At 39.3% G+C, this 13,576-nt stretch overlaps 1 protein-coding gene across 1 annotated transcript in view; it reads left to right on the top strand.

Moving 5' to 3' along the window:
- Positions 1 to 13,576, top strand: part of Pard3b (par-3 family cell polarity regulator beta) — a 993,468-nt gene that overhangs the window by 498,430 nt on the left and 481,462 nt on the right. Inside the window, exons 6-9 of the mRNA XM_028891309.2 lie at positions 3,105 to 3,191; positions 8,803 to 8,928; positions 10,337 to 10,695; positions 13,323 to 13,462. Of these exons, the coding sequence (XP_028747142.1) occupies positions 3,105 to 3,191; positions 8,803 to 8,928; positions 10,337 to 10,695; positions 13,323 to 13,462 (712 nt within the window). The remainder of the gene's footprint in view (positions 1 to 3,104; positions 3,192 to 8,802; positions 8,929 to 10,336; positions 10,696 to 13,322; positions 13,463 to 13,576) is intronic.

Here is a 13,576-nt window from a genome sequence, read left to right as displayed (position 1 = left end):
TTGTCTGGGCTGTGGTCCTTACCTCGGTCCCATTTTTGTCTGTTTCTATGGTTTGTTTTACTCTCCACTCCTGGAATATCCTTTCTACCTCATTGTCTGTATTTTTCCTTCTTAGTCTTCCTAACTACGCATGTAGCATGGTCTCTGTGCTGTCTTCTGAACTTGAACAACTTGACCCCAAATACAAATTTTACTCTGGAGTTTATCTAAAAAAAAAAAAAAAAATTAGAAGTATGGTTTCACATCTTTGTAAAAGTCTTAATGTTGAGATATGTATTGAGCTGTTTTGAGATAAATAAGTGTGTGTGTGCACTCTGCCTTGCTGTGTTTATATCCCATGAGGTGTATACATACAGACATTTCCACACGACATCAAGCACTTATAAAATGGTGGTGATTCTCCTTTTAAAATCAATAAAAATATATAAACATATCTATGTGGCATTGTATTTCAGATACCTTTCTTTGCATGTAAAAACAACTTATGGATAAACTTTTATAAAATTAGGGCATGATTTATGTAAAGATTCAAATGTCATCTTTTTTTTTTTTTTTTTTTTTTTTTTGGTTTTTCGAGACAGGGTTTCTCTGTGTAGCTTTGCGCCTTTCCTGGAGCTCACTTGGAAGCCCAAGCTGGCCTCGAACACACAGAGATCCGCCTGCCTCTGCCTCCCGAGTGCTGGGATTAAAGGCGTGCGCCACCAACGCCCGGCTTCAAATGTCATCTTTTTTAAGCAGATCTAACTTTCAGTGAATATTTATTACATGTTTATTACAGTTTATAAATTTACAAGTCCACTATGTTTTCCCCCCACTGGGGTGATAACCTTTTTTGAGTACTCTAAAAGTTCTCAAGAATCTTAGTTGAAGAATTATGACTGTTGTGTATAAGGGAAAATTAGACGTTTACCCTGAAAAAGAAAAAAAAAAGAAAAAGAAAGAAAGCTTACTCTGAAATGTAAAAAGGGAATTTCATTACAAAAATTAATTTTAGAACCTGAATCTTCTCCAAAATTTTAGTGGTTTTGAATAAGACAGAATAAAGAGTAAGATTTACTTTGTTGATTTAAAAACATGAGATTAATAATTACTAAAATAGCATTATGCATCAAATTATTTTGCTTTACAAGGCAAGTTTTGAGTAGACTTAAAGAAATATTTATAAAATAGAAAAAAACTGAATTCCATGGAAGCCAATCTCTAGAAAAGCCATTTATGAGCTGAAATCTTGAAGTCTGCCCTAGACTAAACACTAATATTTTAGAGCATGTATATTAAGTGTGGGTGATATCCACGGGTATACAAATGCTTGATACATCTGTCAGGAGAGAGCTGTGTTGGTGGCAAAACTCTAACAATTATAAAGGGGAAGGTAATCATGATTTAGTGGTTAAAAAAAGTTTAGTCTCAGTTTTTAAGTTTTTAAAATCAGTGTCTTTGGATTTGACCTACTTTCAATGCTTATATTTAACTGTAAATCTATTAGTATATGAGAATTACTATATTGGATCACTGAAACCTTTACAAAGTTTCTGTGCCCAGCGAGTGTTTTGCATTCAGGCTTACAATGCGTATCAGTGTCCATCCTGAAACACCTATGTCCACATCTGTCTGTGCTCACTCACATAGAAACAAGCCCTTTGTTCTGCAGCTCATGCTCAGCTTTTCTTGCTTTGTGATTTTTCTTGCAGACCTCGTATATAGCCTGCCTGACTGAACAAGTTGAATGTATCGACAGTATCTGAGTGAAGATCATTTGAAATTTATTATCAGTTTTGAAATTGCATCATCTCCCCAAAATACTAGAGACTGTCTTGCTTTTATTTTATTTTATTATTTTTTTAGTTCTTACTGATAATAAGGTTGCAAGGAAAACACATTAACAATAAGTCTGATCTACTGACTAGCATATACTTAATGTATTTATTTTAGATTGCTGATAATTTTAAAAGATACTTCACGCAGGGTGAATTCATCAGGCTCTTTGTTTTCTTAATGCCATTCTCAACTTTCCAGCAAGGAGCCAAATTTTTACCATTTTCAATTTGGAGCAGAAAAGTATCTGAGGCAGCTGTCGCTCTTAATTTGACATCTAGTTTCAGGTCATTTTCATGTGAATGGAAAAACAATAGAAACATGTTTACAATTTCCATAAATGGGATGCTTGCTCAACTTTATCATTTTCCTCTGGCAATTTTGTCTTCTCTCTCTGGAATTAAAGGAGCCAATAACTGTTCACAGTTATTATTTTTCATCTTTACAAAAACATGCTAATCCTACTCCCTATGACCAGGAAGCTTCCAGCACAGTCTACATTTCAATCATACACACTCCCTATTAATGTTTCTCACTCCTCCGCTCCTAATCTGAGCTAGGTTAGGCAGGTCAGACTTTCTGTAATACATTTTCTCTGGTTTTTGCAACCTCTCTTTCTGCCTGAAAGAAAGAAAGAAAGAAAGAAAGAAAGAAAGAAAGAAAGAAAGAAAGAAAGAAAGAAAGAAAGAAAGAAAGAAAGAAAGAAAGAAAGAAGCCAGAAGGTGAAAACTTGGAATTGTTCCATTGAGGACAACTAATGCAAGCTCTGATTTATATTGCTTTGAACATGCCCAACTGTGTTACCAACTGTGGCTTCCCTGCCATTATAAACTGCAATCCAGTGCATTTTCTAATAAATAATTTTATTTCTTTTTTTTTTTTTTTTACCATTTTCTGGTACTTCAAGGCTAAACATAGATACACTTATTTCTGCATGTTTTTGGTTTGTACAGTTGTTTTTGAGTAGGTCTCATTAGGGAGAGATTTGTTCTGTGGACCTCTTTTTCTCTGTTGATTTGTGCAGATTAAGTGGGAAGCAGTTTTAGCGGTGAGTTATTGCTTAACTTTCTTTTTGCAAGGAAGATTCAAATAAGAAATCAGAAAGTCTTTTAACATGCTTACTTTGTGGATCTTCCAAACACATCAGCAAGCCCTGCACTCCTGACTTACCCTAGATGTTGAAGTCACAATAGTGGATGGAGTCAGTGTAGGGCATTGTGGGTGGGTTAATGTTCCTCATCTGGTTTTTAGCTAAAACTCATGTGTCTTCCTGTTTTGCTCTGCCCCAGTGATATGACAAGAACAGTGGAGATTTCTGGGGAAGGAGACCCCCTGGGAATACATGTGGTGCCCTTCTTTTCATCCCTGAGTGGACGGTAAGGTGTTTTCCTTGTCTCAGAAGCTCATGCTAATGAAACCCTGATGGACGCCTTTTCCAGGAGAGAGTTAAGTGGCAATCTCTTATTCAGATGGACTTCTTAAGTAATACTTTGGTTGGCTTCATGCTTCAGAAACAGACTAAAATCATTTATTTCTAGGATGCAGAGAAAAAAAAAATCCCAATTTCTCCACTTACAATTAATTATGAAGTACTTTCTTGGAGCATCCTTGAGAGTGACGCATAGTAAACAAGCTCCTTGGCAAAGATTTTAACATATTGTTAGACAAATGTCACAACTGAGTGGGGTTTTTTGCCATTATAAAATAGTCTTCAATGAGTGAAGATAGTAATTTCAAATTCTTCATATATATATATATATATATATATATATATATATATATATATGACTAAGAATAATAAGCATTCACATTCTCATAGCTTTACTGGCTGCACACACACACACACACACACACACACACACACACACACACACACAAAATGACTTAGTTATAGAAGAAAAATGTATCTTTCTGTCAGTTTTTTTACAGAAAAATACAGTTCAGACCGCTAAAGACAGTTCCTCACATCCTTTTAGAATTTTAGGACATTTGCTGATAAATCCATTCTGGCAGATGCTAACTTCAGATGCTAACTTCAGTTGTGTCATTGTTTCTTGAAATCTACATGTGTCTAGATATAAAATCTGTTTTGTTGATGGGGATGAAGTGTGACTGCTGGGAGGATGACCTGATGGCACTCCTGGTAGGTGCACCGCCTTCCCTAAGATGCTTGCCTAGAGCACCCCCTGGGTCCTAACGAAGGCTCCCAGAAATCTTAAGGACCATCAGCTTTTTATGCATGGTAACCTAAACCCCCTTTCTTAAGTGGGTCATTGAAAAGTAAGAACATTTTATTTTAGCCCAACATATCAAGGACCAGAAGAGCCCATTGATTTTTCTTTTCCCCTCACGGTCACTCAAAACTGAGATCACTGACTTGTCCTCATTCCATATCTCTTTCTAGAACCACAATTTCCCCAAAGGTTATATAGAATTAATGTACTGGCTCTGGATATTTACTCAGTTCGGTTGACCACATGGAAGGAGGAGCAGCTTTAGTCCTGCTATTTGGGTTGGCATCGTCTTGAGCAGGTAGCCATCTGCTACCTGTAACTGCAAAGTCATCACCTTGGTTTTCTCCCGTATAACATCTGACGCCAAGCTCTTGCGAGAATGAGCTGCCTCTAAAAAGAAATGAAGCAGAAAGCCAGCGGCTCTGATTGTCTGGTTTCCTGCGTGTGTTAATAAGTGTGTTTATATATGTTATGGGTTACGGCAGAGGACAGACCAGGGTTGTTTTTGACAGACAAGGTGAGTATTCATTCAGTTCCCATGAGAAATCCTAATGGCTTTTGGCACAAGTGTCCTGATAGAACTCCATGAAATACCAGAGTGGTTAAATTGCCAGGCCCTTTAGTTTAACGAACCTGGAATAGAACATAGGCTCTTTGAAATGAAAAAAATATCCGCAGTGACACTCACCATCCTTCATTTTCAATACTTCAGAAAACAAGCTGGCCCTCTAGATGAGAAATCCCCTCCTCTCACTTCCAATAACAAAAAGACAGGATATGTTGATCTCCCCCATCTTTTGGGGTCCTGATTCCTAGCATGTGATGTCCTCACATGGCCTCCAGCTAGGCCCTAAACTCATCAGTAGTGGAAACCTCCTTCACATCAAGGTTATGGGGATTAAGTGACATTAACAATGTGATAGCTCCTCATAAAATCCACAACCTATGAATGCAGAGATTGTCAGTGTCGTGATTGTTTTGGATAAAGCAGAAACAGTCTGATTCACAAATGAGGTTTCATTATAAGTTCATGGTCAACTGTACAGTAACTTGTAGAAATGGTTCTATTATATTTTGGGTATCCACTACTGTTGTAGAAAGGAAATTTAATTAAAAATCATATGGAAATGGAGACGTGAGCCAATAAAAGTTAAGAAGTAATGAGTCCAGGCTGAAGCAGCACACTTAACTCAACCCATGTGTCTTGGTGTAGCTGCCTACAGAGCATGTCAGACAAGTGTGTGCCTTCACACTGCCATCTGGCTTCCCTCTGTGAGCGCAGGGCTCGATTAGGTCATAGTAGTGTGCTTAGTTCTTCATTTCCTTCCATTTATTATTTGTTTCATTATTTTAAATTAGACTTTACATCTAATTCTTTATTAGGACTACTGTAATTGGCTTTGCTTCCAGTGTTTTGTTTTGTTTTTCATTAAGTAAAATATGGCCACACCTGTTACCGAATGAGAAAGTAAGTAACCCCCAGAACATCTGAGAAAAACCTGGAGGCCAATGTACCAACTGAAGTCCCCATGAACTCATTAGATCCCAGAGCACGGGGACGCTGAATACTGCTCGTGTTGAGGGCTGTTGTCTTTCCCAGTTTTGTTTGCTTGTTTGTTTTGTTTTTTGGGGAAAGAAAATAAACAAAACGCTAAGTCCTTACAAACAACAAATGAAAAATCACAACATTAATTTTATATTTAAATGTCAATTAAATTTAAAGAATTAAAACACTAATTTGTTTCACTAAAAATAGCTAAGACACTTCCATTTCATAATAAAGATAGCTGAACAGCTGAAGCAGAGGGGAAAGAAGAGATCCCCAATGTGAGGAGAGGAGTTTGAGTGACAGGCAGGTGAGCTACCAGGGTGGTGCAGTCACAGGATTTGGTCGGAACCCAGGGCTGGCACAAGGGTTGGGCACTAGAGTCTAAGTGATGACTACATGAGCAAGAAGCAGTTGTTGCTCCTCTTAGCCTGCCTGGAGATTGAATTTTGAGCATCCTTTAGCTCTACCAGTAAACTGGTTGTCTTACCCTCTGGTAGCACCACAGCATTATTTGTTAAGTCTGGTAAGTTTTATCTCAAGTAAGGCAGCTATTACCCTACCAGTGAGTGAAAATAGATACATTTTTATAAACCCCTTCACAGTGGTAGAGATGACATCATACCACAGGGAATTTACCCCTTCCAGACAATAGGGAGGGCAGGGTGGGTTTGTTGCTGGGGACCAAACTAATGAAATCAGTCAGCTTTACATTTTACCAAAATTACCTCTGACACACAGGTTTTACAGCTGGGCTTCTTCTGTCAATAAATTTTTCATGGAAAGTTAGGTTATTTAGATCAGCAAGGTTCACATAGCATGCTCCAGCCGTAATATGCTAGCGAAATTGCAACCCAGTGGCCCGAAAGAATTAATTCATCTCCCAAAATGTGAAATTAAATCCTAGGGAGTAACATTACATGACTGATGATGTACTGAATTAAATTAAGGGGAGACTTGAATGCTTGTTAAAAAAATATCACTTACATAAACTAGTTTATAACCACCCGTGAGCCTCCTAATGGGTCACGTTAGGGGGGAGCCACCGTAACAAAAATCTAAACGGTGAACTATCAGAGAACAGTTCAATTTAGGAGAAAGCACGATTTTGATCCAGTTCTCCTTCCTTCCTGTCAAGTAGTTTCACGGGAGTATTGCGCTGGGAAAGGAAGGCACTGTGAGGTATCTGATTGTTTCAGTAAAGTTATAGGGAGGGGACGACGCCTGAGACCCCGCCCACACTTGCCAGGATGTCCTGGAGCCCTTCCTTGTGGTCGGTGGTGTAACTACCACTTGCTCCGCCGTGGCAGCAGCAAAATCACACTCTGTCCATTTAATGTTTCCGAAGGAGGAGCCTGATAGCGGTGGGTGCACCTTGCCCGTTGACACCTTGAGATGGTCTCGGCTCATTAAATGAACTGAGGCCGGAGGCAGAGGCTCAATTTTGTGGCCACTCCAGACAGAGAAAGTACTCTCTCTTGTGCTTTCATTACAGGCTGCCCTTTTTGCATGGCCGACCTTATTATTCACACATAAAATGTGCTCATATTTTATTTAGATTTGAAATTTAATGCAAAGGGGACTGTGTAATATAGCACACAAGGCTCTTATTCAAAAGAGAGTGGCTAAATAGAGTAATAAGGGACAGGGAACATGGAGGCGGCGGCGGTTTCCCCACACCCAGCAGATACCTCTGGAGGCCCATCACTCTGTCTCAGTGTGACACTCAGGGAGGCCTGTGTCATGCCACAAAGATAAAGGACTTCACCAAAGTGAGAAATGGCTAAAGTCAGGAGAGGTTCCATGTCTTGTGGTAGATTTAGTTTGGTTTTATGGGAGTGATAAAGATTGCATGTGTGTACACGCATATTAACACATGTGCACATACAGCCTGCGTGTGAATGGGAGAATCTGTGTCCATAAGATTCTCAACCACAGAAGGTTCCAATAAAAGCTTCTATCTATACTGAGTGCACACAGACTTTTTTATGTTATTATCCCCTACACATTAAATTAGCTATTTATGTAGCATCTCTATTACATTGGATTTTGTGGGTAATTTAGAGATAATTAAAATGTACAGAGGGAGGCAAATACTATGGCATTTTTCATAAAGGATTTGAACAGTCACAGTACCCAAAGGGACCCTGGAAACCTCCATAGATATGGAAGAATTATATAGGAAATGTAACTATCGTTTACTCTAGTCTCCTTTTTATTTTCTTTCATTTTCAGTCTCCTCTTCCTTCTGACTCTGAACTAAAAGTCCAAAGCTCTGGGAGCTCCTGGGTATCCTCTCTGACTCTGAGGCTGGCCCTGGGCATCCTCTCTGACTCTGAGGCTGGCCCTGGGAATCCTCTCTGACTCTGAGGCTGGTCCTGGGTATCCTCTCTGACTCTGAGGCTGGCCCTGGGTATCCTCTCTGACTCTGAGGCTAGCTGTGATCCTCACCCACTTTATCAGATTAGGCTCATTGACTGACACATGAAGATCCCACTGGATGGTGGATGGTGTGGACCTCCTACCCAGTGTTAGTTTTTAAGCCCTGTGACGGCTCCCTATTGTGCCCAAGTTTGGAACTTTTGCTTTATCTGATTTGCATAGGTCTGGTCCTCCAACCTTGCTTCATTTCCTTCAGCCTGAGGATAGAAAAACACCTGACATGGACCTTCATTCAAAGGCACTAAATGAATAGGGTCTGAGCTGAAGTGTTTGTTTACTTTTTAATATGCAAACTACTAGAACATGTAATAGTACTGCAAAGCAGACTGTGAATGTCTAATCCTCTCACATCACTAGCACTAAGTCCCTACCTTGCCACTCAGGCAGGCTTCCTTACAGTCAAGTGTGATGCCTCCACTGCAGCTGCGAGTCTTGGCTGCTGTAGTCTCTGCTGAGTCCTACTGGTCTCTCCTAAGATCGTGGGAAGCATATAAATGGGTTGTTACTTATGATACAGATATTTGCCTTTGGATTGAGGTGTGTGCATGTGCTTGTGTGTGTGTGCCTGGTTGTGTGTGTGTGTGTGTGTGTGTGTGTGTGTGTGTGTGTGATTGTGTGGGAACTTGACAGAGGAACCATTTGGTCCAACAGAAGCATAATCTACTTAGTAAACAGAAACCAGTACTTATTTCTGAATAGCTACATGAGGAGAAATAATGAGCACATTGGTGCTCAGAAGTTTTATTTCAACCTAAATGTCTCTAGGATCCTAGGACTCTTCATCCGAGGCATTGAAGAAAACAGCAGGTGCAAGCAGGAGGGACTGTTTCAGGAAAATGAATGTATCGTGAAAATCAACAATGTGGAACTCCTGGACAAAACTTTTGCTCAGTAAGCATTCTTTTCATTGTTTATTTGCTTTATTGATCTCTTGAATATTTATAATCATTATAGAGCCCATTATGACCAATATCATAGGTGGAATGTCAAGCCAGTTCCTTTTAAGTGACCCCTGACCATCCATTTCTGAATGCGTTTTATGTCTTGACATTCTGAGAGGTGCCAACACATGTGCCTGGTGTCTGTAGGGAGGTTGAGACACAGAATGAAGGCAGCAAGCCTTCCTGCCTCCCTGTCTTTCTAGGGCATCCATGAATGAAGAGGATTGTTTTTCTTGGGCTATGGGTCAGTTAGACTGGTATTTACTGGCTCTTCACAGACAATTAATTCAGCTTATTAATTAACCTCTTGATGTCAGTCTTCTTTAAACTGTAAAATCTGTGGGTGATGTCTATGAGGACTCAACGAATAATAGAAACAAATTGTAAAAAATTAAATGTAAAATGCTCTGCCTCAAGATATCATCTTTCTGCATGTATAAAATCTTACAGGGAATATCTGTTTCTACACGGGAATTAGAATATGTAGAATCCAGCTGCATCTAGCTATACATATCTACATAGACACATATGTATTGATGTGCATTGACATTTTGAGAGCTTCTAAGTTCAGCAAATGAGTAGTGATAATCTTCATTAATAATCAGTAGCCTATCTTGCTTCTGAGCCAAATTGCTCATAACACAGCATCTCCCTGGCCATTACCTGTCAATAGTGGGGCTGGTGGCTGCTGATGGAAGGCATGTAGCACTGGCTGCTGTTTAGAGGTAGAATGAAATGAGGTCTTTCTAAAACATTTAGTACATTCAGCTATTATTGGACAGAATTATGATAATTATTAATGATTATGTTATATGCATATTTTGCTGCCCTGCTTTGCAAAGTCTAGGGAGCTTGATGGCCCCTGTTTTATCAAAGTGGGAACTGAGTCATAAAACACTAACTTAGAGTCAAGTAAAAATAATCTATTAATAATATGATTTTTAAAAAGAAGGATTTAAATTTGCTTTAAATATGTGCTTCAGAAATTACTTCTGGGCAGATTTTCATATTTAGAAACACTTGAAAGCTGAGTTGTCAGTTAAGCTCTTACGTCTCTCTGAGCTTCCACTTGAATTTGTTAAATACAAGTGAATTATATTTGCTTTTTAGAGTTGTTAAGGAAAATAAACTAGAGGATTATACACAGTCCTCATGCATGTGTAGCTAGTGCGGAGGCACCTTGGTGGACAGGTTGTAAATAGTAAGTGGTAACTAGTTAGCAGAGTCGTACTGTAGTGATAATCCCAGGACCTCCTATACTTACTCTAGGAGACTGCTTTGTTGCCCCCAGACCTGTGTACCTTAGAAAGTGGCATGCCAGAACATGGCATCATTCTCCATTTCTTCCCTCTTTCAAGGGCCCAGGATGTCTTCCGCCAGGCAATGAAATCCCCCAGTGTGGTCCTCCATGTGCTTGTGCCTCAAAACCGTGAGCGGTATGAGAAATCAGTCATTCGACCACTGAACATCTTTGGCAACAATGATGGGACTTTGAGAGCAAAGGCTGCGCCTCCTGCCCGTGGGAAACCAGGATTAAAGGCAGCAAATCTCCCAAGCCCGAACAGTCCTGAAGCAGATGAGTCAACTTCCCCACAGCAAAGCAAGAGCCCCCAAGTTCCAAGACAGGAAAGAAAACCTGCATCTCCCTCACTCTCCCCTTTCATGGGGTTTGGCAGCAGGAAAAATGCAAAAAAAATTAAGATTGACCTAAAGAAAGGTAATTATTAAATTGTGCTTAATAGCATTCTATTATTATACCATGTAAAACTGGTTAAGAGAAATTCATTAAGGTTAATGTAGTTAATTCCCTTTTTATCTAATTGTATCAAAAAGTAGATTTGAGTGTATACTTGGATAACTTAAAGTTTTTAAAACTGTAGTACTTTCTTCTTTTCTTCTGCAAAAATTTAGATTAATTGAAACAAACAAACAAAACAAAACAAACAAAAAAACAGTAAAGAAAGGAGAGGATCAGTGCAGACTTGATAAAAGCCAAGCAGCATTGTGTGACAGCTCAATAGTGAGTAGGCATAAAAGCTTAATTGCCTTTATTTTGAGTGTAAGTTAGTGATTTTCTTAAAGCATCCTTTAGGCCAGTTCAACAATAGGGCCTCTGGCTCTATAGAATGGTTTTTGTATCAGTGAGATGTTTAGTCTTCAGAAAGACAATAGATAGTGATTATTAATCTCAGACTCAACATTATATTTCTTCAAGAAAGTCAAAATTTCAAAGCTGCACACCTTTTGTCCATTTCCAGCACAGAGCAATTATCCTGGGCCACATGTGTACATGCATATGGCGCAGTATTACACACATGTGCATGTGCACATGCACTGCTGTGTTCCTGTTCATTCCCTACTCATTCCTTACCCTCCACCTGGTACTCCCTCCTCCCATTGTAACGTCCTAAAATCCAGTGGTTTTTCAAGCCAATTCAAAGGCTAATAGGTTTTTTCACTAAATTAAAAATTTAATGGCCACCAGGAAATTTTTAATATTATTTGTGAACTTCAAAAACAACATGTATCTTTCATTAGGATATAGAAATTATTCTGAAGATTTCTCAATCAAAATTTTATTCACTTACAAAAGTCTTATCTTGGGGATAAAGTTAGTTGAAAGAAGGCACAGAGGTTGATATGTGTATATTTAAGTACATTACAAATAGGCCATGTCCAAATGCATTGTTGTGTAGCAATAACCCAGCCTTGTGTATGAGTTAGGTGCTTTGAGGTGGGAGAGTCATGAAAAGATATCCCGAAGAAGACAGCAGATCAACAAGGGTGGATTGCCTCTGTCTAAATGTGAGGCTATAATAGGCATGCCTTAATAGATAAATGGTTGTAGGAAGGAAGAAAGAAAAATTACAGTTTTTGCTGAGGTTTTCAGCCAGGGCAAATTGCATACTGGAAATGTCATTGATTGAAATTAGAATTTTAAGTAGTTGAGGATATTTGATAATGGCAGGATCTGGGTTGAAGAAGGAGAAACATAGTAAAGTTTGAAATATTCATAATTATATTCAGGAAAGAGAGAGAGACATGGAGGCACAGAAGGAGATGGAGAGGTGAGAGGAGAGAGGGCAAATGAACCACACAGATGATAGCTATAGTCTATAAAATAATAATAATGACAATGAATCAAAGAGCTGATGGAGGCGATCGTGACAAGTACAGAAACTGGCCCAATACCGATCGTTGGGCATCATCTGTGTTGATGTGGGAACACAGAGGTGTGAGTTCTAGGGTCACAGATATGGTATGATGAGAAAGATATGAAAATAAAAATGTTAAAAATCAAGGGGGAGCTTATTTCTGAAAATGATAATTAGAAAGTATCAAAGATGGATAGGTAAAAAACAAGGCCAAGAATGGAAAGAATTTCTGGTGATGGCCGCAGGGAGTGTGTCTGTCAGCTTCCTAAATCTCGTCAGAAGGGATGGGAAATAGGAGAGGATTTTGGGCTCACAGTTTTGGAAGTCTCAGTTCCTGGTTTGTTGGTCAGCTGCTCTTGGACCTATAGCAAAGCAATGGAGCATGATGGGAATGTGTGGTAGAGCAAGCCCCTCACTTTCTAGCAGCCCAGAAGCAAAGAAAGAGAACCATGGGGGGTGAGGGGCCATAGCTCCTTCTCTGTCATACCCCTAGTGACCTTACATCCTTCTACCAAGCCCCAAGCCTAAAGGTCCTACCACATCCAAGTGTTACAGGCTGGCGACATGGCTCTTTGTGAGATCTTATCCAAACCAAAGCAGTACTTTATTCATGATAGAAGCTTCAAGAAATGCTAATAATTGAGTATAGATCATTTACAGTTGGGAAATCTGCATACATCTTTAGACAGAGTAGAAGGGAGAAGTCGGAGGTTTAAGACAACTGGGATGGGACAGCAAGGCCCTCTGGGGACAAGACAGAGGCGACAGCAGTCAAGCCATCAGGACACATGCAGAAGCTGAGCCATAAACTACTCAGTTGATTGAGAGACCACAAAACCCCAACAGAGGAAGTCACGTGGCTGGTAGGAAAGATAAAGTCAGGAGGTAGATGACTGAGGAACTGATGCTGTGGACATATGGATGCCATGCATTGTCTTCTAGAACCCGAATACACGAAAGTGTCCTGTGTATTTATTGGATCCTAACTTCACTTTGATGCTATCATTGCCTATTCGAAACTCTAACCTTTATTTAAAACAAGAAAACCGAAGCCTATGTAAAATCTCCTGGAATGTAAATAATTTACTTGATCTGCTTTAATGTAAAATAGGCAGAGTTTACTAAAGGAGTGAATGTAATGTAACCCATGCTTAAGGTGACAGTACATCTTTCTGGTCTTGCATGCTAGGCCCTGAAGGACTTGGTTTCACTGTGGTAACCAGAGATTCTTCTATACATGGTCCTGGTCCTATTTTTGTAAAAAACATCTTACCAAAGGGAGCAGCAATAAAGGATGGCCGCCTGCAATCGGGGGACAGAATTTTGGAGGTAAGAATTGAAATTAATGTCTTCAGTAAAATATTTCCTTATATTTAAGTAAATAAATATATAGACATATGTAGTAGTCACTTGCTGTCTCTTGTTGATCCTAGTACCCTCCAA

This window comes from Peromyscus leucopus, chromosome 13 (assembly GCF_004664715.2).
Source record: "Peromyscus leucopus breed LL Stock chromosome 13, UCI_PerLeu_2.1, whole genome shotgun sequence".
Taxonomy (NCBI): domain Eukaryota; kingdom Metazoa; phylum Chordata; class Mammalia; order Rodentia; family Cricetidae; genus Peromyscus; species Peromyscus leucopus.
Note: the sequence above shows the minus strand (reverse complement) of the source record. Positions and strands in the feature narration are given on the sequence as shown.